The 21140-nt window shown below is 38.6% G+C and overlaps 4 protein-coding genes across 6 annotated transcripts in view; 2 read left to right on the top strand and 2 right to left on the bottom strand.

Moving 5' to 3' along the window:
- LOC121181857 (ubiquitin-associated protein 1-like) overlaps window positions 1-4654 on the top strand; it is a 28365-nt gene extending 23711 nt beyond the window's left edge. The window contains exons 3-6 of the mRNA XM_041038049.1: window positions 2461-3123; window positions 3225-3395; window positions 4226-4327; window positions 4426-4654. Coding sequence (XP_040893983.1) covers window positions 2461-3123; window positions 3225-3395; window positions 4226-4327; window positions 4426-4560 — 1071 coding nt within the window. The 3' untranslated portion in view covers window positions 4561-4654. The remainder of the gene's footprint in view (window positions 1-2460; window positions 3124-3224; window positions 3396-4225; window positions 4328-4425) is intronic.
- A 144-nt stretch (window positions 4655-4798) lies between these two features.
- On the bottom strand, window positions 4799-10411 carry LOC121181848 (protein regulator of cytokinesis 1-like). 2 transcript variants are annotated; one of them, XM_041038034.1, is made up of 14 exons: window positions 10277-10411; window positions 9753-9885; window positions 9555-9677; window positions 9228-9461; window positions 8967-9137; window positions 8705-8854; window positions 8424-8571; window positions 8190-8326; window positions 7999-8094; window positions 7354-7500; window positions 7147-7257; window positions 6917-7024; window positions 6172-6278; window positions 4799-5356 (listed from the first exon to the last, which is right to left on the bottom strand). In XM_041038034.1, the coding sequence occupies exons 1-14, from the start codon at window positions 10285-10287 to the stop codon at window positions 5323-5325; spliced, it is 1710 nt and encodes a 569-aa protein (XP_040893968.1). In that variant the 5' UTR covers window positions 10288-10411; the 3' UTR covers window positions 4799-5322. The 2 variants fall into 2 exon arrangements, with proteins under 2 accessions (XP_040893968.1, XP_040893967.1); XM_041038033.1 differs by having other exon boundaries at window positions 4801-5356; window positions 6105-6278.
- Window positions 10412-10896: 485 nt separating this feature from the next.
- Window positions 10897-15297, bottom strand: spi1a (Spi-1 proto-oncogene a). Of its 2 annotated transcripts, none has more exons than XM_041038058.1 (5): window positions 15101-15297; window positions 14485-14578; window positions 14225-14409; window positions 12937-13102; window positions 10897-12840 (listed from the first exon to the last, which is right to left on the bottom strand). In XM_041038058.1, the coding sequence occupies exons 1-5, from the start codon at window positions 15125-15127 to the stop codon at window positions 12533-12535; spliced, it is 780 nt and encodes a 259-aa protein (XP_040893992.1). In that variant the 5' UTR covers window positions 15128-15297; the 3' UTR covers window positions 10897-12532. The 2 variants fall into 2 exon arrangements, with proteins under 2 accessions (XP_040893992.1, XP_040893993.1); XM_041038059.1 differs by having other exon boundaries at window positions 12937-13069.
- A 1326-nt stretch (window positions 15298-16623) lies between these two features.
- tmem276a (transmembrane protein 276a) lies at window positions 16624-19613 on the top strand. Its single transcript, XM_041038057.1, has 4 exons — window positions 16624-17321; window positions 17749-17862; window positions 17967-18104; window positions 18257-19613. Exons 1-4 carry the CDS (start codon window positions 16919-16921, stop codon window positions 18502-18504), a joined length of 903 nt encoding a protein of 300 aa, XP_040893991.1. The 5' UTR covers window positions 16624-16918; the 3' UTR covers window positions 18505-19613.
- Window positions 19614-21140: the final 1527 nt, after the last annotated feature.

Below are 21140 nucleotides of genomic sequence, written 5' to 3'. Positions count from 1 at the left end.
TGACATTTTGAGGTCAAAAATTTTCTTGACTTTTTTTGTCCAATTTTGCCGCCTTACTATACTATGACGTTTTTTATGACATTTTGAGGTCAAAAAAATTTTTGAAAAAAAAAATTTTTGAATTTTTTTGGCCCAAAAAAAACGCCTTACTATACTATGACGCTTTTTATGACATTTTGAGGTCAAAAAAATTTTTGACTTTTTTTGGCCGATTTTGACGCCTTACTATACTATGACGCTTTTTATGACATTTTGAGGTCAAAAAAATTTTTGACTTATTTTGTCCGATTTTGACGCCTTACTATACTATGACGTTTTTTATGACATTTTGAGGTCAAAAAAATTTTTGACTTTTTTTGTCCGATTTTGGCGCCTTACTATACTATGACGTTTTTTATGACATTTTGAGGTCAAAATTTTTTTTTGACTTTTTTAGGCCGATTTTGCCACCTTACTATACTATGACGTTTTTTATGACATTTTGAGGTCAAAAAAATTTTAGAAAAAAAAAATCTTTGAATTTTTTTGGCCCAAAAAAAAAAACGCCTTACTATACTTTGACGCTTTTTATGACATTTTAAGGTCAAAAAAAATTTTGACTTTTTTTGGCCGAAAAAAACACATTACTATACTATGACGTTTTGTATGAAATTTTGAGATCAAAAAATTTTTTGACTTTTTTTTGCCCGATTTTGACGCCTTACTATACTATGACGTTTTTTATGACATTTTCAGGTCAAAAAAATTTTTGACTTTTTTGGCCGATTTTGACGCCTTACTATACTATGACGTTTTTTATGACATTTTGAGGTCAAAATTTTTTTTGACTTTTTTAGGCCGATTTTGCCACCTTACTATACTATGACGTTTTTTATGACATTTTGAGGTCAAAAAAATTTTAGAAAAAAAAAATCTTTGAATTTTTTTGGCCCAAAAAAAAAACGCCTTACTATACTTTGACGCTTTTTATGACATTTTAAGGTCAAAAAAAATTTTGACTTTTTTTGGCCGAAAAAACACATTACTATACTATGACGTTTTGTATGAAATTTTGAGATCAAAAAATTTTTTGACTTTTTTTTGCCCGATTTTGACGCCTTACTATACTATGACGTTTTTTATGACATTTTCAGGTCAAAAAAATTTTTGACTTTTTTGGCCGATTTTGACGCCTTACTATACTATGACGTTCTTTATGACATTTTCAGGTCAAAAAAAATTTTGACTTTTTTTGGCCGATTTTGACGCCTTACTATACTATGACGTATTTTATGACATTTTCAGGTCAATAATATTATTTAATTTTAATGGCCGATTTTGACGCCTTACTATACTATGACTTTTTTAATGACATTTTGAGGTCAAAAAATGTTTTGACTTTTTTTGTCCGATTTTGCCGCCTTACTATACTATGACGTTTTTTTATGACATTTTGAGGTCAAAAAATTTTTTGAAAAAAAAAATGTTTGAATTTTTTTGGCCCAAAAAAAACGCCTTACTATACTATGACGCTTTTTATGACATTTTAAGGTCAAAAAAAATTTTGACTTTTTTTGGCCGAAATAAACACCTTACTATACTATGACGTTTTTTATGAAATTTTGAGATCAAAAAATTTTTTGACTTTTTTTTGCCCGATTTTGACGCCTTACTATACTATGACGTTTTTTATGACATTTTCAGGTCAAAAAAAATTTTGACTTTTTTGGCCGATTTTGACGCCTTACTATACTATGACGTTCTTTATGACATTTTCAGGTCAAAAAAAATTTTGACTTTTTTTGGCCGATTTTGACGCCTTACTATACTATGACGTATTTTATGACATTTTCAGGTCAATAAAATTATTTAATTTTAATGGCCGATTTTGCCGCCTTACTATACTATGACTTTTTTTTATGACATTTTGAGGTCAAAAAATTTTTTGACTTTTTTTGGCCGATTTTGACGCCTTACTATACTATGACGTTTTTTATGACATTTTGAGGTCATACAAAAATTTTGACTTTTTTTTGGCCGATTTTGACGCCTTACTATACTATGACGTTTTTTATGACATTTTGAGGTCATACAAAAATTTTGACTTTTTTTGGCCGATTTTGACGCCTTAGTATACTATGACGTGTTTTATGTCATTTTGAGGTCTTACAAAAATATGACATTTTTGGCATATTTTGAAGCCTTACTATACTATGGCGATTTTTATGACATTTTGAGGTCTTACTAAAATATGACTTTTTTTGGCATATTTTGAAGCCTTACTATACTATGACGTTTTTTTATGACATTTCACCAGAAAACATTAAAGCACAGAAATGCTTCATGGTTCAGAAATCTCCGTAGGTTGGATCAAAAATTTCCGATCCGTTAATTATGTTTGTATTGGAACCTGATACGGATTGGCCCCATCCCTAATTTGATCACTTGCTTAAAATTTTTGTTTGTTTGTTTTCTCTGCAGTATGGATTCAACCTGGAAAAATGGATTTTATGTGGGCAGCAGCCGGTCTGCCAGACCCCATCCTGTCCCCCTTACTGTCTGATGTTTAGCAGCCCTCAGGAGACTCGCAGGGCCAGTCGCAGGGGCAGCGACCCATGGGCCCTGAGTCTTCGGCCCCGCAGTCACAGCCTGAACTCTGCAGACACCCGCTTTTTGCACCATCGCACTGTCAGGTTCCTCATATCTGACTCAGAGGATGAAGACGGTTACTGCGAAGATAATGAAGGCTCCTCAACTGAAGATGCACCTCGCCCTGTTAAGAGCAGAGATCGGCCCCGGAGCGCTGCACCCAAAGACCCAGTCTCCAGAGTCAAAGAAATGCACCTTGGTCCTTCTACTCACCACTGTAAGCCTGACTCGCCTAAGAGCCATAGGGGCCATAGGGGCACGTTACCTTCCCTCCAAGACTGCAAACAACCTCTGCGAGCACTGGAGCAGCACAGGTCAGAGCAGGCCAGCCCCCTTCCCCACGGACAGAAGAACGGCAAGAAGAGGCAGCGTTCACTGGGCTCTGTGGGCAGAAAGTTCTCCCAAAATATACCACCTGCTGGCCCTTCTCCATTCAGACTGCAGCAGCAACGACCCTCCTCTGCCGGGCCTGTTGTCAAAAACCGCAGACAGAAGGTTATTTTTACTTTCAGTCAGTGTCTCAGAGGAGAATATTTGTCAAACCTTTATCTATTGTTCTACTTACTTTTCATATCGCACAATACTTTCTTCATCAGGTCTTGAGGACTGGTAGCTCTCGTGGAGTTTTCTTTGACTCAGCAACAGAGCTGTTGTCAGCACTCAGCCAGGAAGAGAGGGAGCTACTTGAAACCATCACAGAGAATGGCTACCCCCTACGCACAGCCATTCTGGCTCTGCAGAAGACAGGCTATAGCACCCCAGAGAAGGTAGGCACTACTTTGGGTTCAGAAATTGTTAATCAATACCCGTTTAATGATTTATAATCTCTGATAATCAGTGGTGGAAAATAACTAAGTACTATTACTCAAGTACTGAACTTAAGTACAATTTTGAGGTATCTGTACTTGCATATTTCCATTGTGTATTGCTACTTCACCTTTATGTTTAAATATTGTAGTTTTTACTCTGTTTATTTGATATCTTCGTTTATTAGTTGCTTGCCAGCTACAAGAAGAAAGTGATGCTTACGTATTAAAAGCATCAATAATTATAATCCAGTAATATAAAAAACATTATGAAATGGGCTATTGTGTATAAGCAGTCCTTCTATTTTTAGTACTTATGTACTTTTACTTCAGTAAAGTTGTGAATGCAGGACTTTTGAACTTGTAATCAAGTATTTCTACATTGTAGTACTGGTAGTTTTACTTACATAAAAACATCTGAATACTTCTTCCACCACTGCTGATAATGCATAAACAAATTACTTTTGAGTTGCTTTCATTAAATGCAGGTTTGATGGCTAATTATAAAAAAAAACCATGCACATTACAATAAGCCATAAAACATTTAAATCTGAACACTGGCTGAAAAGACAAAGCATGCTGGCAGAGGAACTGCACGAACAAAATGGTTCCTTTATTTATATGTGGGCAACTTGGCAACCCAGTCTTATTTACACCATTTTTAAAGCCCCACAGCCCTATAAACGTACTTAAAGTGGTATGAAGGTATTTTATCTCAGCTTACCAAGAAATCTAACTTGTGTTGTGTTTTACTGTACTATTCTCGTAATTATTTGTCCTTTTATCGACAGATCCTGAAATACCTGGTTGCCAGCGACCGCCTGTGTGAACTGGGATACGATGAAGCACAGGTGGAGGAAGCGTTGGAGATGTTTCAGAACTGTGAGAGCAAGGTGATTTACTCATCTAATGATAATGAACCACAGCCATATGCTTTTTGGCACAACATGATGTGTATTAACACTTTTTAAAAAAATATTTTTTATTTTAGGCGGCTGAGTTCCTGCGCCTCCTGACTCAGTTTAATGAGATGGGTTTCCAGCAAAGTGCAATCAAAGAAGTGCTACTTGTTCATGGAAATCACCGTGAGAGGGCTCTTGAAGAACTCATGACACGCATGGCTTAAACAGACCATCTTCCTAAAGGGTTATTTTCACATCTACAGCATGTAAAATCTACTAGATACAATATGTGGTCAAAATGTAATACTTAACAGAAACTGCCTTCTAATTTCTCAGAATTAACATAAAACCCGTGCAACTCAATTTAGAGGCTAGGATGAAAACATAGATGTATAATTAAAGATTAGACAGGACAATAAACAGTAAGACTTAATAAGGATGAACGTTTTTTTAAAACGTTTATTTACAGCTTGATTTTAAAAAGCACTCAATATTTAGTTTCTGAAGAACAAATTTAGCTGTCATTCCAGCTGGAGGAAGAAAAACTTGGTGCATTGGCTAACTGCTACAGTACTAAAGGTAGTGCTCTAAATAGGGTTAATAACATTTGACTTAAAAAGGCTGTACACCCAGAAGAAAAATGTCAAAAATCCAAAATGGCTATGGTGTGAATATCATGAAATTGCCACAAAAATACTTACAGCAGAGAACACTGCTCCAGCAGTGACTCTGAAATAAACCCTTACAAAAACAGAATCAGAATGTAGTATCAAAATGCTCACACAGATTAAAATATTTACATTTTTTGTAAGAAATTTACATTAAAGTTCCCTGTTGTCCACTAAAAAAGAAAAAAAAAAAAAAAACAAAAACAAAAAAACCCCAAAACAACACCAAACTACCGCTGAGCTGGATGACTCCCGGTGGCAGAGCAGCTCCACTGAACCATCACTGATGACTGACGGTGGAATTCAGCAGTCCTGACTTCACATTCGATTTAGAAGCCTTCGTGAGGTCTCTCTGTAAAGAAAAATGATCAGTGTCGGTCAGCATCTCTGTTCACATTAAACGTGTTAAAATGTTAAAGTCAAATAACTGAATAACAAGACAATGTGTTAGCATTCACAGTGTTAGCATGTGATGTGGTAATATGAAATGCAGCTGTATATATTCATTTTGGAAAAAATGTTTTTTTTTTGTTAATGTTATGATGTCCAGATATAAAAGTAGCGTGGTGAAAGCTGTGGCCCAAAGAACAAGTTATTGAGTTTTTGGTACGTCAGTACTTACAGGAATGTACTGTCTATCTCTGTGAATTTTGTTGCAGATGATAAGTCTCTAAACCGTTTTTATATTTAAATAAATACAGTGCATTATGCAGCCTTGGCAAACATATGCGTCCTTTTGTTTTTGTTGCTCCATTTCATAATTACCAACATTTTTACTGCACAGCCATCAAAACAGTAAAAAGACGGCTCAAAGCTTTTAATCAAGTTTTGTCATCGTGCTGCCAATCCCGTCATCTTACAAAAAGACGATCTTTTGCCTAGTTTCAAAACTCAAAAAATAAATAAATAAATACATTTGAATGGTTTTATATGGCAAGCCATAAAATGTACTGGGTCGACTATATAACCCCAAAAGATTTTTAAAAAAGAATATTGCTTCGTGGTACTGAAGTCATCCAGGAAAATTTGAGTGAGACTGTAATTTAATATTGTAGGACCTATTGTAGTTAAGGACTGAACAGATGCAAAACCTCATTTACCGCAAATTCCGAATAGGAGCCAGCAATAGAGTTAAAGGTGATGGTGTGATCTTGAGTATCCTGAGACCTTAGTGTGCCACTTGGAGTATTTCTATTAAGATGGGAGATGTTTTCCTTGTTCCGGTCTAGTGCACGAGGAGTCTTTCCATGTCCAGGGGTTCGCAGGCCAAGACCCTACAACAAGACCAGCTAGAATGATGATGTGTTTTTTTCTTTCGCCAACTCTTTCATCTTAATTTCAGACTGTGATTGTGGGGGAGGAAAAAAAAATGGGGAGGGGGGACCCCTTAATCAAAAATACACACTAGCACATTCTGATAAAAACCAAAAACTACTGCATCACCCATTCTCAGGACATGTTCAAGTACAGTCCTGCGTATCTGCAACATTAAGTAGAAATTTCCAGTGCTTTAAGAATCGTCATGTATCATATACTACTGACATACAGCTTTTTATGCTGACAAATCAGCTTGCACTATTTAATCATTAAGGTGATCGTTATACGGGGTCTTACATTAGTAGTGTATTGTCTGACCTCACCGCTAACCCTAAGAGCATTTCCGCTTTAAGTAGAAATCAGGAGTCAGTCAGTTAACTCAACTAATGACCAGCACTGTAGTGAGAAGATATAACCAGTTACGCATACAGGGGAATTAAACTGTCCTGATCACTCATTTGAAAGTTAAACAAAAGTGCAGATAATATCCACCCTGCCTAACCACACTCTCAAAATGAAGGGATTCAGAACTAGCAGGTCAGATACAGTTCTAACCCATTTACGCTTCATGGTCTGCGGACGACAGTGAACGTACCTTGCTGGCAGACAGAGGAGGTTTCTGGATGGAGGACTGGCAAATGGTTCCACCAAGGCCTGAACTAAGGAAGCTGTTGGGAGTGGACATGGTCGAGGTGCCATTGAGCTAAGTGAATAGAAGCAGAAAGATGGGTCAACTTATTTTTCACTCACCCAGGTTTACTCATTGTCAATGCACATTCAACAGTCACACACAATAAGGCTGATGAATAGGCAGCAGTGTCTCACCTTTCTCACTTTTCCAGGTGTGGGAGTCCCTGCTATCCGCCTTTTGGATGGTGTCCTCACTGCTGTTCCATATAGCATGTCCTCTTGAGTCTGTTTAGTTTTCTTCAGTTGCTATTTCACACAAAAATAATGTAATATCATATGCACAAAACTTTTGTTAAAATGGGGAAATTTAAGAGAATAAATCAAAGCAACAATAGAACATACCCTTTCCAGTTTCTCTTTCTCCTTTTCAGTGTGGTGGTGATCCCACTGCTGCTGCACATAGTCAAGAAATTTCTGTCCATTCACCAGGAACTCCTTGCTGTGCTCCTGCTCCCAGGCATCAATTTGGGCCTTCAGACTCTTTTCCAGCTGGAAATAGGAAAACGTGTTTCACACAGTTGCCACGTTAACAGAGTGTCAGCATGTGTCACCATGTCAACATTACATAAGAGTCCAACTTCTGAAATGCCATTCCTTTGTCAAAATCTGGTGAACAAGTAGCAAAATCAAATGCACAGAAATACAGACAGAAATAATTAATGTTTTAATACCCCCCTCTGCTGGCCAAAGCTGGTAATGCATCAATAACCTCAGCTGTTTCCACTCCTGATTTCTTGAGCTCATTTTAGCGGTGCACCGATCCACATTTTTTCACTTCCGATCCGATACCTGAATTTGGATATCTGCCGATACTGATGCTATTCTGATACCAGAGCTCTGTTTGCTTTAATGTTATTATTATCATCATTATTGTTGATTTTATATAACAGCTTATCTTGCAAGCAGCTTACAATAGCAATTCTGTTTTCTATTTACTGAACAACCAGAATATGTGAGTATAAGATTCACTTTCAAATATTTCCTCACCTTAGGCAAACTTTTCTGCAGGTCAGCTCTCTGCTTCTCTTCTTTCAGAAGGTTCCCTCCTCTGTTGTTGAACCTTGCAGGGTCATTAGCCTTTTTCTGAGATGAGAAACACATAGATCCACACACGTTACCACATCAAGAAAAGTTTGTTTTAAACGCTTCCCCACTACATTCATGAAATCAATACTTACGTCAAGTTCCAAGTACAAGGTCCAGTTCTCCTGCCATTTTGTGACTCCCTCAAAAAGTTCTCTGTGGTCCTCGTAATACTTCTTCAGTGTCTTGACTTCAGCCTCATGCAGGTTGAGAAGCTCCTCAGTGAAATTGTCTGTTGGAAGAAAACATGGACCGAGACCCCCTCCTTTGTGATGATTAACTACATGGATTCAGTGTAAGAACTTAGTGATTAAACAACAACCACTCACCATTATGATATGGAACAAAGGCCTGTTGCTGTTCTTGGCTGTAGAAGCATCTCTCCCAGAAAAGGGCAATCTCAGCTCTGATGGCCTCAATGATACTTTTAAGGCTCTGCATTTTCAGCACTTCTAGGCGCTGGACCTCAGTCTGGAGCTGGGAACACAAAATACATACTATTACAACTTGTTATGGAAGGGTTAGGGGTGCTTTGTGAAACAACACACTACTGTATTGTCTGAAATCACTTATCAGTAAGGTAAAGACCACATAAGGAACGATTTCTTACTGCCTCGATGTTTTTCTTCTTTGACTTGACCATATGCTCTGAGAGTGCTCCCCTCTCCTCTTGGGGAACCTGAAGTCTTTCCCACAGCTCCTGGATCTTTGTGCGTAAAGCTGAACAACGCAGCTCATTCTCAGCTTTGCGTTCTTGTAACTGGAAGGAAATAACACATCCACCATAAAATGATGTAATATGTGATAGCAGAGAATGTCAAAATCATATCATTAAATTAAAAAACACCTAGATGCAAATATTACAAAATCACCTGACTGAGGAGTAGTCTAAGAGCAGCAATGTTGTCATTTGACAGACAAAATGCCTCCTCATCTTCACACATCACATCCATCTCAAAACTGGTCTCCGGGCTCTGCTCCAGATCATCCATGCATGCAATAATCTCCCTCTTTATGCTTACAAATTCATTATGACGACGCTCCTGAAAGATAGTTACAAGTAGAACATGTTACAACCTTTTTTTTTTCAAAAGAGATAAAAAAAGAGAAAGAAAAATGAAAAACAGTAAAACCTTCTCTTTGGTCAGATCATCAAGGTAGGCATGATATGTCTCTAGTTGCTTCAGTGATGGGATGGAGTCCTGGTCAATGGAAAAGGGGGTAGTGCACATAATATCACACAGCTCACGGTCTTTGACAATGAGGCCTTTAAGCTCTTCCATTCTTTGCTTCTTGTGCTCTTTCATCACCTCCAGGCGTGTGCGGCTGTTTTTCTCCATCTGCAACATAGTGCAGCCTTCCTCCTCCTTTGGATAAAATCCAGAGAGTTAGTCCAAACACATTACCAATTTTTTCAGATGAAAAGAAAATAATAACATATTTATTGAACTCAACTGTACCTCAAAGGGGGGCAGCTGAAGTTCAGCGCACAAATTGTTAAGTTCCTTGCGACAGGACTCTATGCTTTTTACTAATCTCTTTTTCAGCTCTTCCTCCTCAGCGATCATCAGGTCCAGCAAACCCTGCAGGACAAGGTTATTTGGTTGGTTCTGTAATGTTAACAACGAGACTTTAATTTGAATTCATGTGAGACTCACTTTAATGTGCTTGTGGACATCATTGGTTCTCTGTAAGCGCTGCTCCTCCGGAATCCCGATTTCTTCCCAAATGTCCTGCAACCTGACCAGTGCTCTGTTGAGGTAGGCAACAGACTCTGCTGCGTGGACCTCACTGGAAGAAAAAAAACAAGTGTTTGCGTGGGTCAGTGCTCTGGAGTTAAAACGACCGTTACCAGTGCAGTATTAGCTCGGGCAGCAGGCCTGTTATTAGCATAGAGCTGTTCACAGTAGCTAGCTGCTGACGCTGTGTATAGCATTAGTTGTAACGCTAAATAAAAATAGTTTATGACCAGCACGAGATTAACAGAAAAACACAATTACCATTCAAAATGACTCATTGCAGCAAGTACAGACAGCTACTCTGCCACAGCTGTGATGCAAGCTGCGTGCGTTAGCTCTATCTAAAGTCAACTGGCTAATCAGGAAACAAGTTTTCTAACCGAATATACCGTTGTTAACGTAAACACCTGAGGCTCCAATTAATTAAGATGTAAACAACTAACCTCACTCTCATGATGCCACCGCGGAGAGCTAAAATTTTAATTAAAAAAAAAAAAAACAATCTTCTTTGACGCGAAAGAGACCTTTCGACGGTTGTCCGGCTGCCGTTCCGTTTGTCGACTCGACGACGTTTGAAATTTGCACCGAAACAACGTCTGGGCTCTGATTGGCTGATCAAACCGACGTCACAGGAAGACGTTCCGGGGGCGGTTCTTGTTCTTGTCTAGTTCGGAAACAAATAAAAAATAAATGATTAATAATAAAAGACCCAATCCAGAGGGATGCAGATAGTAAATCTGTTTATTTTTTATTTAGTTTTTTTTTTTGACAGAAATTTGCATAATTTCAGCGACCGGGAGAAAACATGGCTCTTATCTGGGTTTTTTTTAAATTTGTTTGTTTCAATGAGGTGCGAGAAATCTGAAAATATTGCACAAGTGATATCCTGTTAATTCACTTGCTGTAAAATAAAGGTTATATGTTGTCCCTCTTTACTCCGTTTGTCCCAACACAGATGAAACCATAACTCATCTCTTTTGGGACTGTACCATTAGTCAGATTTTTTTTTTTGTATGACTTTCAACCTTTGACAGAAAATTAGATACTCAACTCAGATTTAATGTTGATTTTATTTTATTTTATTTGGTGTTCTTACAGATGAAACCCAACTTCCCATCTTTATGTCCTACTTAAAATCCTACCTGGACACCCCGAAACGTTGCACAAACCCTAAAGCTGTGAAACTAGAGTCTTGTGTAATGAATTTGATCAGTGAATTGTTGTTTCTTTATTGATCATTGTACCATTATTTGTGTGCTGCCTCAATCACACAAAGCATTGTTACTGCTGTTAGAATCCATTTTGCATTTTAACAAAAACCTTTGTAAACATGAAAAAAAGGCTCAATTACTCATACTTAAGGGAAATTCCTGGTTGCACATCCTAAAATAGTAATATTTTTCTACTGACGTGTTGTAGAAGTACTCTTCTGAAGTTAAATAAGCCATCACAAGCTTTTGGGCTTTTGTGAAGTAATTCATTTGAATAAATTGTATCTGGCCAATCCGCCAGTTGTGAATAGTTGTAAATGTTCATTACATAAATATTTGGGCATATATCACAACAGTCACTTGCTCAGGTATAATCAAATGTGCTACGTCATGATCAAATCTACTATCAGGGGGCCCCTGGGCCAGACCCTGTATATGAAGTGCCTGTTAATATTTCTTGTTTGAATGTCACAGTTAAAAGGCACGAAAAGGGCACAAACTACAAAATGATCCTAAAGAGCAGCAAACCAACCCTTAAGAGTCAGAAAATGATGACAAAAGATACAAAACAACCACAGAGGCACAAAATGATCAAAATGTGTATGCAAAGGGATTAAAATTTTTATGTATTTGTAGTCTGTCTATCATCTTTTCATAGGTACATATTCACTTCACATGTCTATACCATCTGTTTGCAATAACATTTAATGATTCTTAGGAAGAAAAAAAAAGTTTTGCATCTTTGCATGGAGAGTATGGTTGAAGTTTCTATTCACATTTTTTGGTAGTTATGTTATTTAGCAGCTCTATGCGGTATACTGAAATCCCTTTATTTATCATGTAACCACATATCTGCTACTTTGTATTTCTTGGTTGTATGCTGGTATTCTTTCTGCCTCTTGTAATTTTACTACAGTTGTCTACTGTACTCTCTTTTAACAAGTCTATAAAAACTGAGATATTAATTTGTAGCCATGCTGCCACTGAATTGGAAACAGGCAACACCATCTGCACACATACACTGTGAGTCAGAATGTCTTTTGTCCTTTGAGTAATTTCCTGTCATTTGAGTAATTTGACAAAAATAATACATCATAATATTTATTTACACACATTCATGACAAAAAAAAGTCAAAAAGGTCCTGAAAAAATGTTATTTTAGCTGTGCGTTTTTGGGTTTTTTTTGTTGTTGTTGTTGTGTTTTGTTTTTTTGTTGTTGTTTTTTTTTATTTTTATTGCTGTCCCTGATCTTTAATAATCATTTAATCCTTGCACACAGGCACACGAACCTCATTTGAATGTAAAATAAAGCAATTCATCTAGAAGTTCGCAAATGCCATAGAGGGAATGCACTGGCATCACAAATAAATAAAAAAACTTGGTAGAAAAACTAAGTAAAATTGCAAATGTACAGGCAAATTCAATCTTGGCTACTTTAGTGATTTCAGCATATTAGTAAAAGAGAGATTTTTTTTTCCTTATCAAGAATCAAGAATACTGACGCAAACAGAGGTTCCTCAGCACTTCCTCACTGAACTGGTAGGTTAGCTTCTTCTTTACTTTTTTAATCTCTCCAGTTTTACCATAGTTCCTCAGAGCTCGAGCCATTTTTTGGTAGGTCATTTTTTTACGGTTTCCCTTCTGAATACCCCAGTGGTTGGCCAGGACTTCTTTGTGTTTTGTGGAGAACTGGAAGATGCCCTTGCCCTGGTCCACCCACCAGATGCTGTCACTCATGTCACCATTTCTTAGCAGGTCCAGGAGGAACTGGTACAGGCGGATTTTCTTCTTGTTGTCTGGAGTGGAAAATGTGAAACCTGTTAAGACTATTTTGTCAAGAATTTGTCAGTTTTCAATATGACTTAAAATTGAATTGCAATGAAAACACTCACTAGTGTCTTTCCTGAAGGAGGAGTGGTTGTGGTCTTCAAATTCATCTTCCCCTTCTGATACCTCGAGCGGGGGACTGATTCCTCTTTGTTCCTCTTCTGAGTAGTAATGGCCAGGCGAGGCAGAGGGTTGGTACTGGTAGCACAGGGATGGGGTGTAATATGGGATCTTTAGAAGAAATTTAAAGAATGTCATAGTTCAAGATTATACAGAGATGAGACAGAACTGCAATTTTTTTGGGTTTTGCAATTATTCATAGTCTGACATTTTTGTTTTAAACGCTATCATTGTCTTAAAAGAGGAAGTAGCTCTGCCAAAATAGAATGCTCAGCAAGACCACGTGGTGCAGATGACATTTCAGTGAAAATAGCCCTGACTATCTACATTATGTTCTGCATATGTGAAGAAGAAATTTTAAAAAAGAAATAAAAAATAGTGTGTTGTTATTATTGTAACTACAATAAGTATAAAGTAAAGAATCACTTCACATAGTATTCATTTCTGGAGCATGCATATCCAAAGATTTATTTATGTTAACATTAGCACTGTCATGATTGGTTCATTTATTGATTAGTTGATCAACAGAATGATAGTGATTGGCAACAAGTTTAGCAACCGGTTAATCATTTCTCATTCTTTTGAGAAAAAAATGGACAAAATCTCTGGCTTAAGGTTCTTAATTTTGACTATTTTCTGATTTTGCTGCCTTCCATGAAGCTGCTTGGGCAAAAAAAACAAACAAACAAACAAAAAAAAATTTTCTGACACTTTATGGACTAAACGAGTAACTGAGAAAGTAACTGACAGATTAATCGTGCAGATTATGCAAAATAATCACCAGTGGTAGCTCTAGTTAACATTTTAATTTCAAATCAAGTGAGGTGAAGTCAAATAAATAATTTGCCATCATGTTGTCACAGCACATAGCTTACTTGAAGAAAATAATTAACAAAACCTTAGTCTCTCTTGTGAATGTTGTTTTATACCTGAGATCCTTACACTTGTAAGGATTTGATTGCAGTAAGTATGTCTACTCACTCAGGGGACTTATGTCATGTACTAATACTTGACATAAAGGTTTTTCATCACTGCTATATGCTAATAATAATATCACATTCAAAACAGACCTTGTGTTACATTTAGTTTTTCCCTTGATTTAGAGTGGTGGCTGTATGATCATACTGAACATTTCCTGGTCAGTATGCATGCACACCAGTGTATCAAAAAATACACGTAGAGATTGTGTCTTTTTATACTGGTGCCATCATCCATTTCCACACATGAACTTACTTGTGGGGACACAGAGAGAGGTGCGAGTGGAGGGTCCAGGTGAAGAGGCAGACACTCACTGCTGTAGCGGTAGGGTTGTATCAGTTGTTGAGGAGACACAGACTGAAGCTCTGTGAGGTGGTTCACTGGTAAATTCTCAAAGTCCGACTGCTGGGCACGTTCAGAGTGGAAGCTCCATCTATGGTCTGGGAAGTGACAGCAGTTTTAACACTCAGTCCTGTAGTGATTAACCCTTTTACTGTTAAATCCAGTCTTCTCACCTTCATAGATCTCCCCCACATTAGTGAGGTATGGGTACAGCTCTGCAGGTGGCCGATAATTCTCTGTCTCATTTGGAATAATGTCTTCTGATGGCTTTGAAGGGGAAAAACATTTAAATTTTGTCATTGCGAAAGTAAAAGTTTGTGTCTCTTTGCCCTGCCAAAATTATGTCAGACACAAAAAATTGTTGTTACACTAGAAATACTTTTTTAATTTATTTGTATTGCTTCTAATAGAACATAAAGACAGAAAAATGAATAATACAACAGACCACGTCACCAGGGTCAATACACAAGTTCATACATAAGGCTGGGTTTACTTTATGTCAGGGGTTTCTTTCCAAAGAGAAAACAGATACATGTCCTTATTAACACAAATCTCCAAAAGTAAGTCTTCCTCTTCTTCTCAGATTCACATAGTTAATCAATAAATGAAAAGAACTGCTAATAAATTAAGTGTAATATATGTCCGTAACAAACAGAAACATCTATAGAAACACATAGAATGAACAGTAAGAAGTCCTGTCATTGTCACAAACTATGACTGAAAAAGACTGAAATACCAGATCGGTTCTGTAAAAAGCCAAACATGAAACAATAAAGCAGTAACACTTACAGATGACATGACATAGCCGTCCATCATGTAAACAAGGCAGCATGAGAATCTTAGTTCTTGAAGCTGGCAGTCAGTGTTAACTTTTTCTTATTGCTTCACTGACAAACACGCAATGTTGCTGAGCACTGACTTCACCAGACAAATGGGAACTGAAAGTGAGAAAATAAGCTAGACCCTGTCCAGTCTACGTTCCTATCATCCAGTTATCAAATTCATATGATCAGTTAGTTCCTGATGGCTGAGTGTCATGTATGAGCCAGTCACATTTTTACATCCATTTCCTGCTTATCTAAGAAGTATGACCGTATAATTAAAGAGCAGATCACATGCAATTAGCGTATATATATATAATTATTCAAAATTGTTTGTTTTTGTTATGGTCCAGAAAAAAATAATAGCAGCAGGAATCTGTGCTGTTTAAAAGTTAATTTTCCCCAGACCATGTGGAAACAGGTTTTTGTATAAGTATCCATTTGGTGGGGGTATTTAAATGAATATAAATAAACCATGTAAATATATCTGTGAAGGAAGGCCCACTGTTAGACATCATTTGTTAAGTAATTCCAGTGACTGTTATCAACACATCAACACATATTCAGTGATGTTCCCTTGTATGATTCAACTTCCCCCTCCTCAGTTCAAACAAAAGTGATATTGTTGTTCAACCCTTCATGGTTAAAAAAAAAAAATCAAGCTCTCCCATATACCTGTTGTGCAGGAGAACATCATCTACCTATCTATCTATCTTTTCTTACTATCAATCACAACAAATCCCCAGTATGATTTATTCATGTAGGAATTTTTTAAGAGTTACTGCACTCAGGAGCCGAAACCAAAAGTGAAGTTTGGAATTGGGCTTGTTCCCCTTTTTTGTTGGCAGTATGGCTTCAATTGAGGAAGTATTGACCATGAGAATGAAACCAGTGAAAACTGACTGAAATGTCTGGAGCGACTGTGTCACTGTAACTTGACTGTGTTTTATGTTTTGCCCTCAGAAAGTGTGGAATAAAATCTGGATGCGCAGACCCGAATCTGTCATGGTCACAAATATATCATTAACATTAGACATTATTAGTTAACATCTCACACTTAAATCATACATGATACTGTTTAAGTGTGGTTACACAAGGTTACACAACAGCCTTTACACATGAACCTAACAGTATCAGACTTTTTTTTTTTTTTTGACGTTTGACCATGTTGGGATGGAAAGTTACCAAAGAGCAAGCTGTTGGATGTGATGAAACTGTTTCCTGCACACGACAAAAAGAAAACGAGGCCCTTTGTGGGGTTTAATCTGGTCTGTCTTTCAGTGTTTCATAACTGAACACTTTAGACAACAGCAGCTGAGGTGATACAGGAGATGGTCTATTAAAAACCGAGAGGGGAGGGTTAACTTCCTCTTGTAGCACTGTGTCAAACTTTGGCAATCTTTTCCTACATCTCATGATATACAGTACAGTAAGTGCAGGCGCGGGGCTTGTTGTGCTTTCAAATATTTGCTCTGTCTCCATCTACTGGAAAAGAAATGTTGGACTGGCCAGTATCTAGGCTAGACTGAGTTCAGAGGCATAGAGGAGACAACCAAAATAGCTCACCGAGGCCCAAATTTATTTATCCTCCGCCTCGGAATTTGGCACTTTTCGGCCAATGGTTGACAAATCAAAGAAATGAGGGCTTTGGGGATTTATTTCCGTTTCAGATTCCACTGTATTGCTGAATTTCCTCCCCACCTCAGACACTGACAGCAGCAGCCAGGAGCGGAGTCCTGCTGTCCCGCTGAATTATCACGGCACCGAGGCGAGATACGCATGGAACATGGCTGCTATGAGGACTTTAACCGTGGCAGGTCTCTTTTTGGCATTTTGCGCTTTGGGGCTGATAGCAGTAGCGATCAGCACTGACAACTGGTACGAGACCGACGCGAGGAGACACCGGGAACGCTGCAAGAATTATTCGAACAAAAGAAACGACCCCGGCTACATATACATCTCCAACAGCAACCTTCCGCTTCGCATGTTGCCAAAGGAGAAAAATGTGGAGAGAAAGGGCTCCAGTGTCAGCGGCGAAATGCTGCTGCGGGCCAAGCGGCACTTCTTGCCTCCTGCCCCGGCGATGGAGTCCCTCTGCAGTCGGCAATTCAACTCCACCATCACCGGACTGTGGAGAAAGTGCCACCGAGAGGGATTTGACTTGGAGACAGAGGATTTGATCTTTAAAGGTTTGTTTTTGGGGGAGAGAGGGGTTGCGGGTTGGTTATATTTTGTGTTATGATATGTTCATTTTGGACATTTGTATTGTTGTGTGAGGCGCTATCTGTAAAATACTTTGTGCACGTATGCGCTATCCAAGGTGCTGATGCTGCGCACAGACCCTGAAGGCCTACGCAGTACAACACGGAGTACAGTTACAATACAATCGACGTGCTGTGTTATTTTCCAGCACAAAAGGGCAAGCTGTAGTAACAGAAGCCTCGAGATGCGTACAATAAGCTACTCTACAATGGTGTGGGTGGATGGGTGGGTGGCGGTGGAAGGGGGTTGGGTGCTTTTTTTGGGAGGGGGGTGGCAGCAGAGAGCCTTGTGATATCCTCTTCATCTCATCTCAGTGCTTATGTGACATCCTCTTTGCGTTGTTTACATCCACAGGATTGGTTCCCCGCTGCACACCAATAAAATACTACTACTCATCTTCAGCGCTCCCCAGAAATCTGCCAATCAACCTGACGAAGACAATAAGGCAGGATGAGTGGCACGCGCTCCGTGAGTTCCCAAAACGCCTTTTCATAATCTGGTGAATTAATGTGGGCTCGAGAAACTTGGAATCGCCCCAACAAACACTGTCACTTGTGTTGTGCGCTTTGCAGACCTCCAGAGGATGACTGCAAGCTTCATAGGCATGGCCATATCCATCATCCTGTTCGGCTGGATCATAGGCGTGCTGGGCTGCTGTAAGGAGCATGATCTGATGCAGTATGTCGCCGGACTTCTCTTCCTCATGGGAGGTAAGCTGTACTTTACATAAAGAACACTACCCTGAATCACCACAGAGGGGCAGTAAGGTCTTTATCAATGAGAGGCTGGTGAAATGATGCATCAGAGGAGATGAGAAGTGGGCCTGTCGTGTCTAACTGGGTTTTTTCTTCCTCTCTGGCAGGGACATGCTGCATAATCTCTCTCTGCACATGTGTGGCTGGGATCAACTTTGAACTGTCCCGCTATCCTCGCTACATGTTTGGCATCCCAGAGGACATCAGTCATGGTTATGGCTGGTCCATGTTTTGTGCATGGGGTGGACTGGGCCTGACGTTGCTGGCTGGCTTCCTGTGCACACTTGCTCCTTCCCTCTACCCTCCACACACCCCTGTGGTGCACAAGCCTAGGCAGGAGAACGGCTGCGTCTGACAGGCCGCTGCACATCTAACAGACACCTGTCTCATCCTGAAACAGTGATGAGCCCTGTTCCAGAGACAGTTTTACCCAGGGACTCAGAGCAGAGAGAGCCTTCACACGGCTGGGCACAGAGAAAGCACAGGACAGTGGCTGCGGTCCACATGAAAATGAAAGAGAGGTGACATTTGACTGAAGATGATTTCAGTTCCTCTGGTGCTTTTTTTCTGTCCCTCTTTATGAATGAACTGTTCAGTGTTATTGCTTGCTCTTCAAGAGGAGAATAGTTATACAAATTTCTTCCTGTAAAATCTGCTAGTTTGAGAAGAAAAAAAGAGAAAAAGAAACACTGGCAGAAGACCCATAGCACAACTTTGAAATCTGTGTTGAAAATCAAACCATGGATGTGTACTGTCACATTTCAAAGGGCAACTGTGTATCATTATGTACTCATTCAAAACATGATATGTACATGTACTTTTTAAATTGTATGTATGCAGATGCATTTGTGTTTAACCAAGGAAAAATATGAGCATTAAGATCAAACTGTGTTTGAAGGAAATGTTTTGTTGTTCTTGAGGTCTTACCCCCATCAAAATATTTTTGAAAAATAAAACAGCCATGCAAAACGATTTTTTCCCCTGTGTAAGACACTGAACAGACATTGTATACACTTATTTGTGCTTGTCTTACTCTTGCATTGTGAGTTCATTGGTATCTCAGCAGGCAGAGGCCTGTTAATCCAATCAAAACCTTCACTGCACGATTTCTTTAAAAAAAATAGCAGCTGTTTATATTTCTGTGTTAATAGGCGTCTGTTTTATGCAACCACATCTCAACACTTCAATGTATAATTGTCAGTGATCAAAGCTTGAGCCAGTAACCAAAACCAAGTGACAAAACACACAAAAAAAACAAACAAAAAACAATCTAAATAAAGCAGAACAGAAAAGGTGAAGTGACTGTCCGCTGTGCATAACAGTGAAATTAAACCTCCTTTTATAAACATCAGTGATCCATAACAAAAACACCAAAAGCTCACGGATCACATACTTTAAACATCCTGGCAATGGCACGGATTTACACTTGTATTATGATTGATTTATTAAATGGTTTTTTTGTTTTCCAGTGACAACATGCGTACCAGCCACTGTGAGCTGTTATTACTTTCCCACAACTTTTATGAGAAATTAAATCTTTCTGACATCTAATTCAACTGCTGGCTCCACTCATTTCCTGAGGTTTCTCAGCCCCTTAGCATCTCTTCTTTACTATTGTATTGCTCAAATTGTATTTATTATCTTCACAGACCTATTATGTGCAGCTGCAGCCTTGAGAGAAATCCCCATTGCTAAACCATGTTGGCCACTGGAGACTGTGTTTACATAAGCTATTATAATTTAATGATCTAATAAATGGTATGCAGTATATTAGAAACATTCAGTTTTTATATCATAGCATTCAGATTTATGAAGTCAGGGTATGCTTTTCTGTTTCTCATTCTGCAAAGTCACTGCAGGAGAGGAATTGAAAATTACATGTTTACCCCTGAAACAAGTAGATTAAAAAACAAACAAAACAAAACAAAGGCCAGTGCTTTAAAAGAGCGCATGAGTTCAGTGTCTGAGGAGTAAACGTAGACTGAGCAGTAATGGAGAGTAACAGTAACTAAGTACATATTACTTTTCACTTAAACTATTAACAAATAATACAATCAGCTAATGACTAGTGAAAAACACATAGCAGCACATAGTTACAATGAACCCCACCTTCACCGGCTGCAACATTAAAGTCATACTTACACATTAAAGCATGAATAAATATAATCCACTGATACATGTGATTCTGAAATGGGCCATTCTACTTTTACTTTTGGTACTTTGAGTATATTTTAGTATATTTTTGCAGTACTTTTACTGTGACATTTCTACTTTTATTAAAGTAAAAGATACTTCTCTGCCACTGTGTCTGAGGAAATATCAGACAGTTCAAAGTCAACTTTATTGTCAAAAACCATATGTACAGGTCATACACAGGTTTTGAAATTGCAGTGCTCCCTAGGCCCGCAGTGTTACGGTAAAAAAATAAAATAAAATTAAAGACAGTATAAACATAAATAAACATAAGCAGTATAAACAGTATAAACATATCTCAGTTGAGAAGAGAGTTGTATATAATAAAAAAACAGTGACACAAAAGAATTTGTGTGTAATTTTTAGCTCAAATTATGTAATTTAAGCAGTAACAGGGTTATATTGCAGCAGCTGAATGTAAGTGTCGGTGCAAGTTTGTTTCAGCCCAGTGGTGTGTGTGTGTGTGTGTGTGGGAATGAGTCCATATTTCCGGGGGGGTTCAGAGGGGGGATGTGGGTGAGGGTCTAGGGTTCGTGTGTGCGGGGGTCCTCAGGGGGAGGGACGGCAAGGCAGGGAGAGAGTTCAGCATCCTGACAGCTTGGTGGACAAAACTGTCTCTCAGTCTGCTGGTTCTGGCCCGGAGACTCTTCAGTCTCCTTCCGGATGGCAGCAGACTGAAGAAGCTGTTGGACGGGTGGGTGGGATCACCTGCAATGCAGAGGGCTTTGCGGGTGAGACGAGTGTGGTAGATGTCCTGAAGGGAGGGGAGAGAGACACCCATGACCTTCTCAGCTGCTC

This window comes from Toxotes jaculatrix, chromosome 5, assembly GCF_017976425.1.
Source record: "Toxotes jaculatrix isolate fToxJac2 chromosome 5, fToxJac2.pri, whole genome shotgun sequence".
Classification (NCBI taxonomy): domain Eukaryota; kingdom Metazoa; phylum Chordata; class Actinopteri; family Toxotidae; genus Toxotes; species Toxotes jaculatrix.
This window is presented reverse-complemented; position numbering and strand designations above follow the sequence as displayed.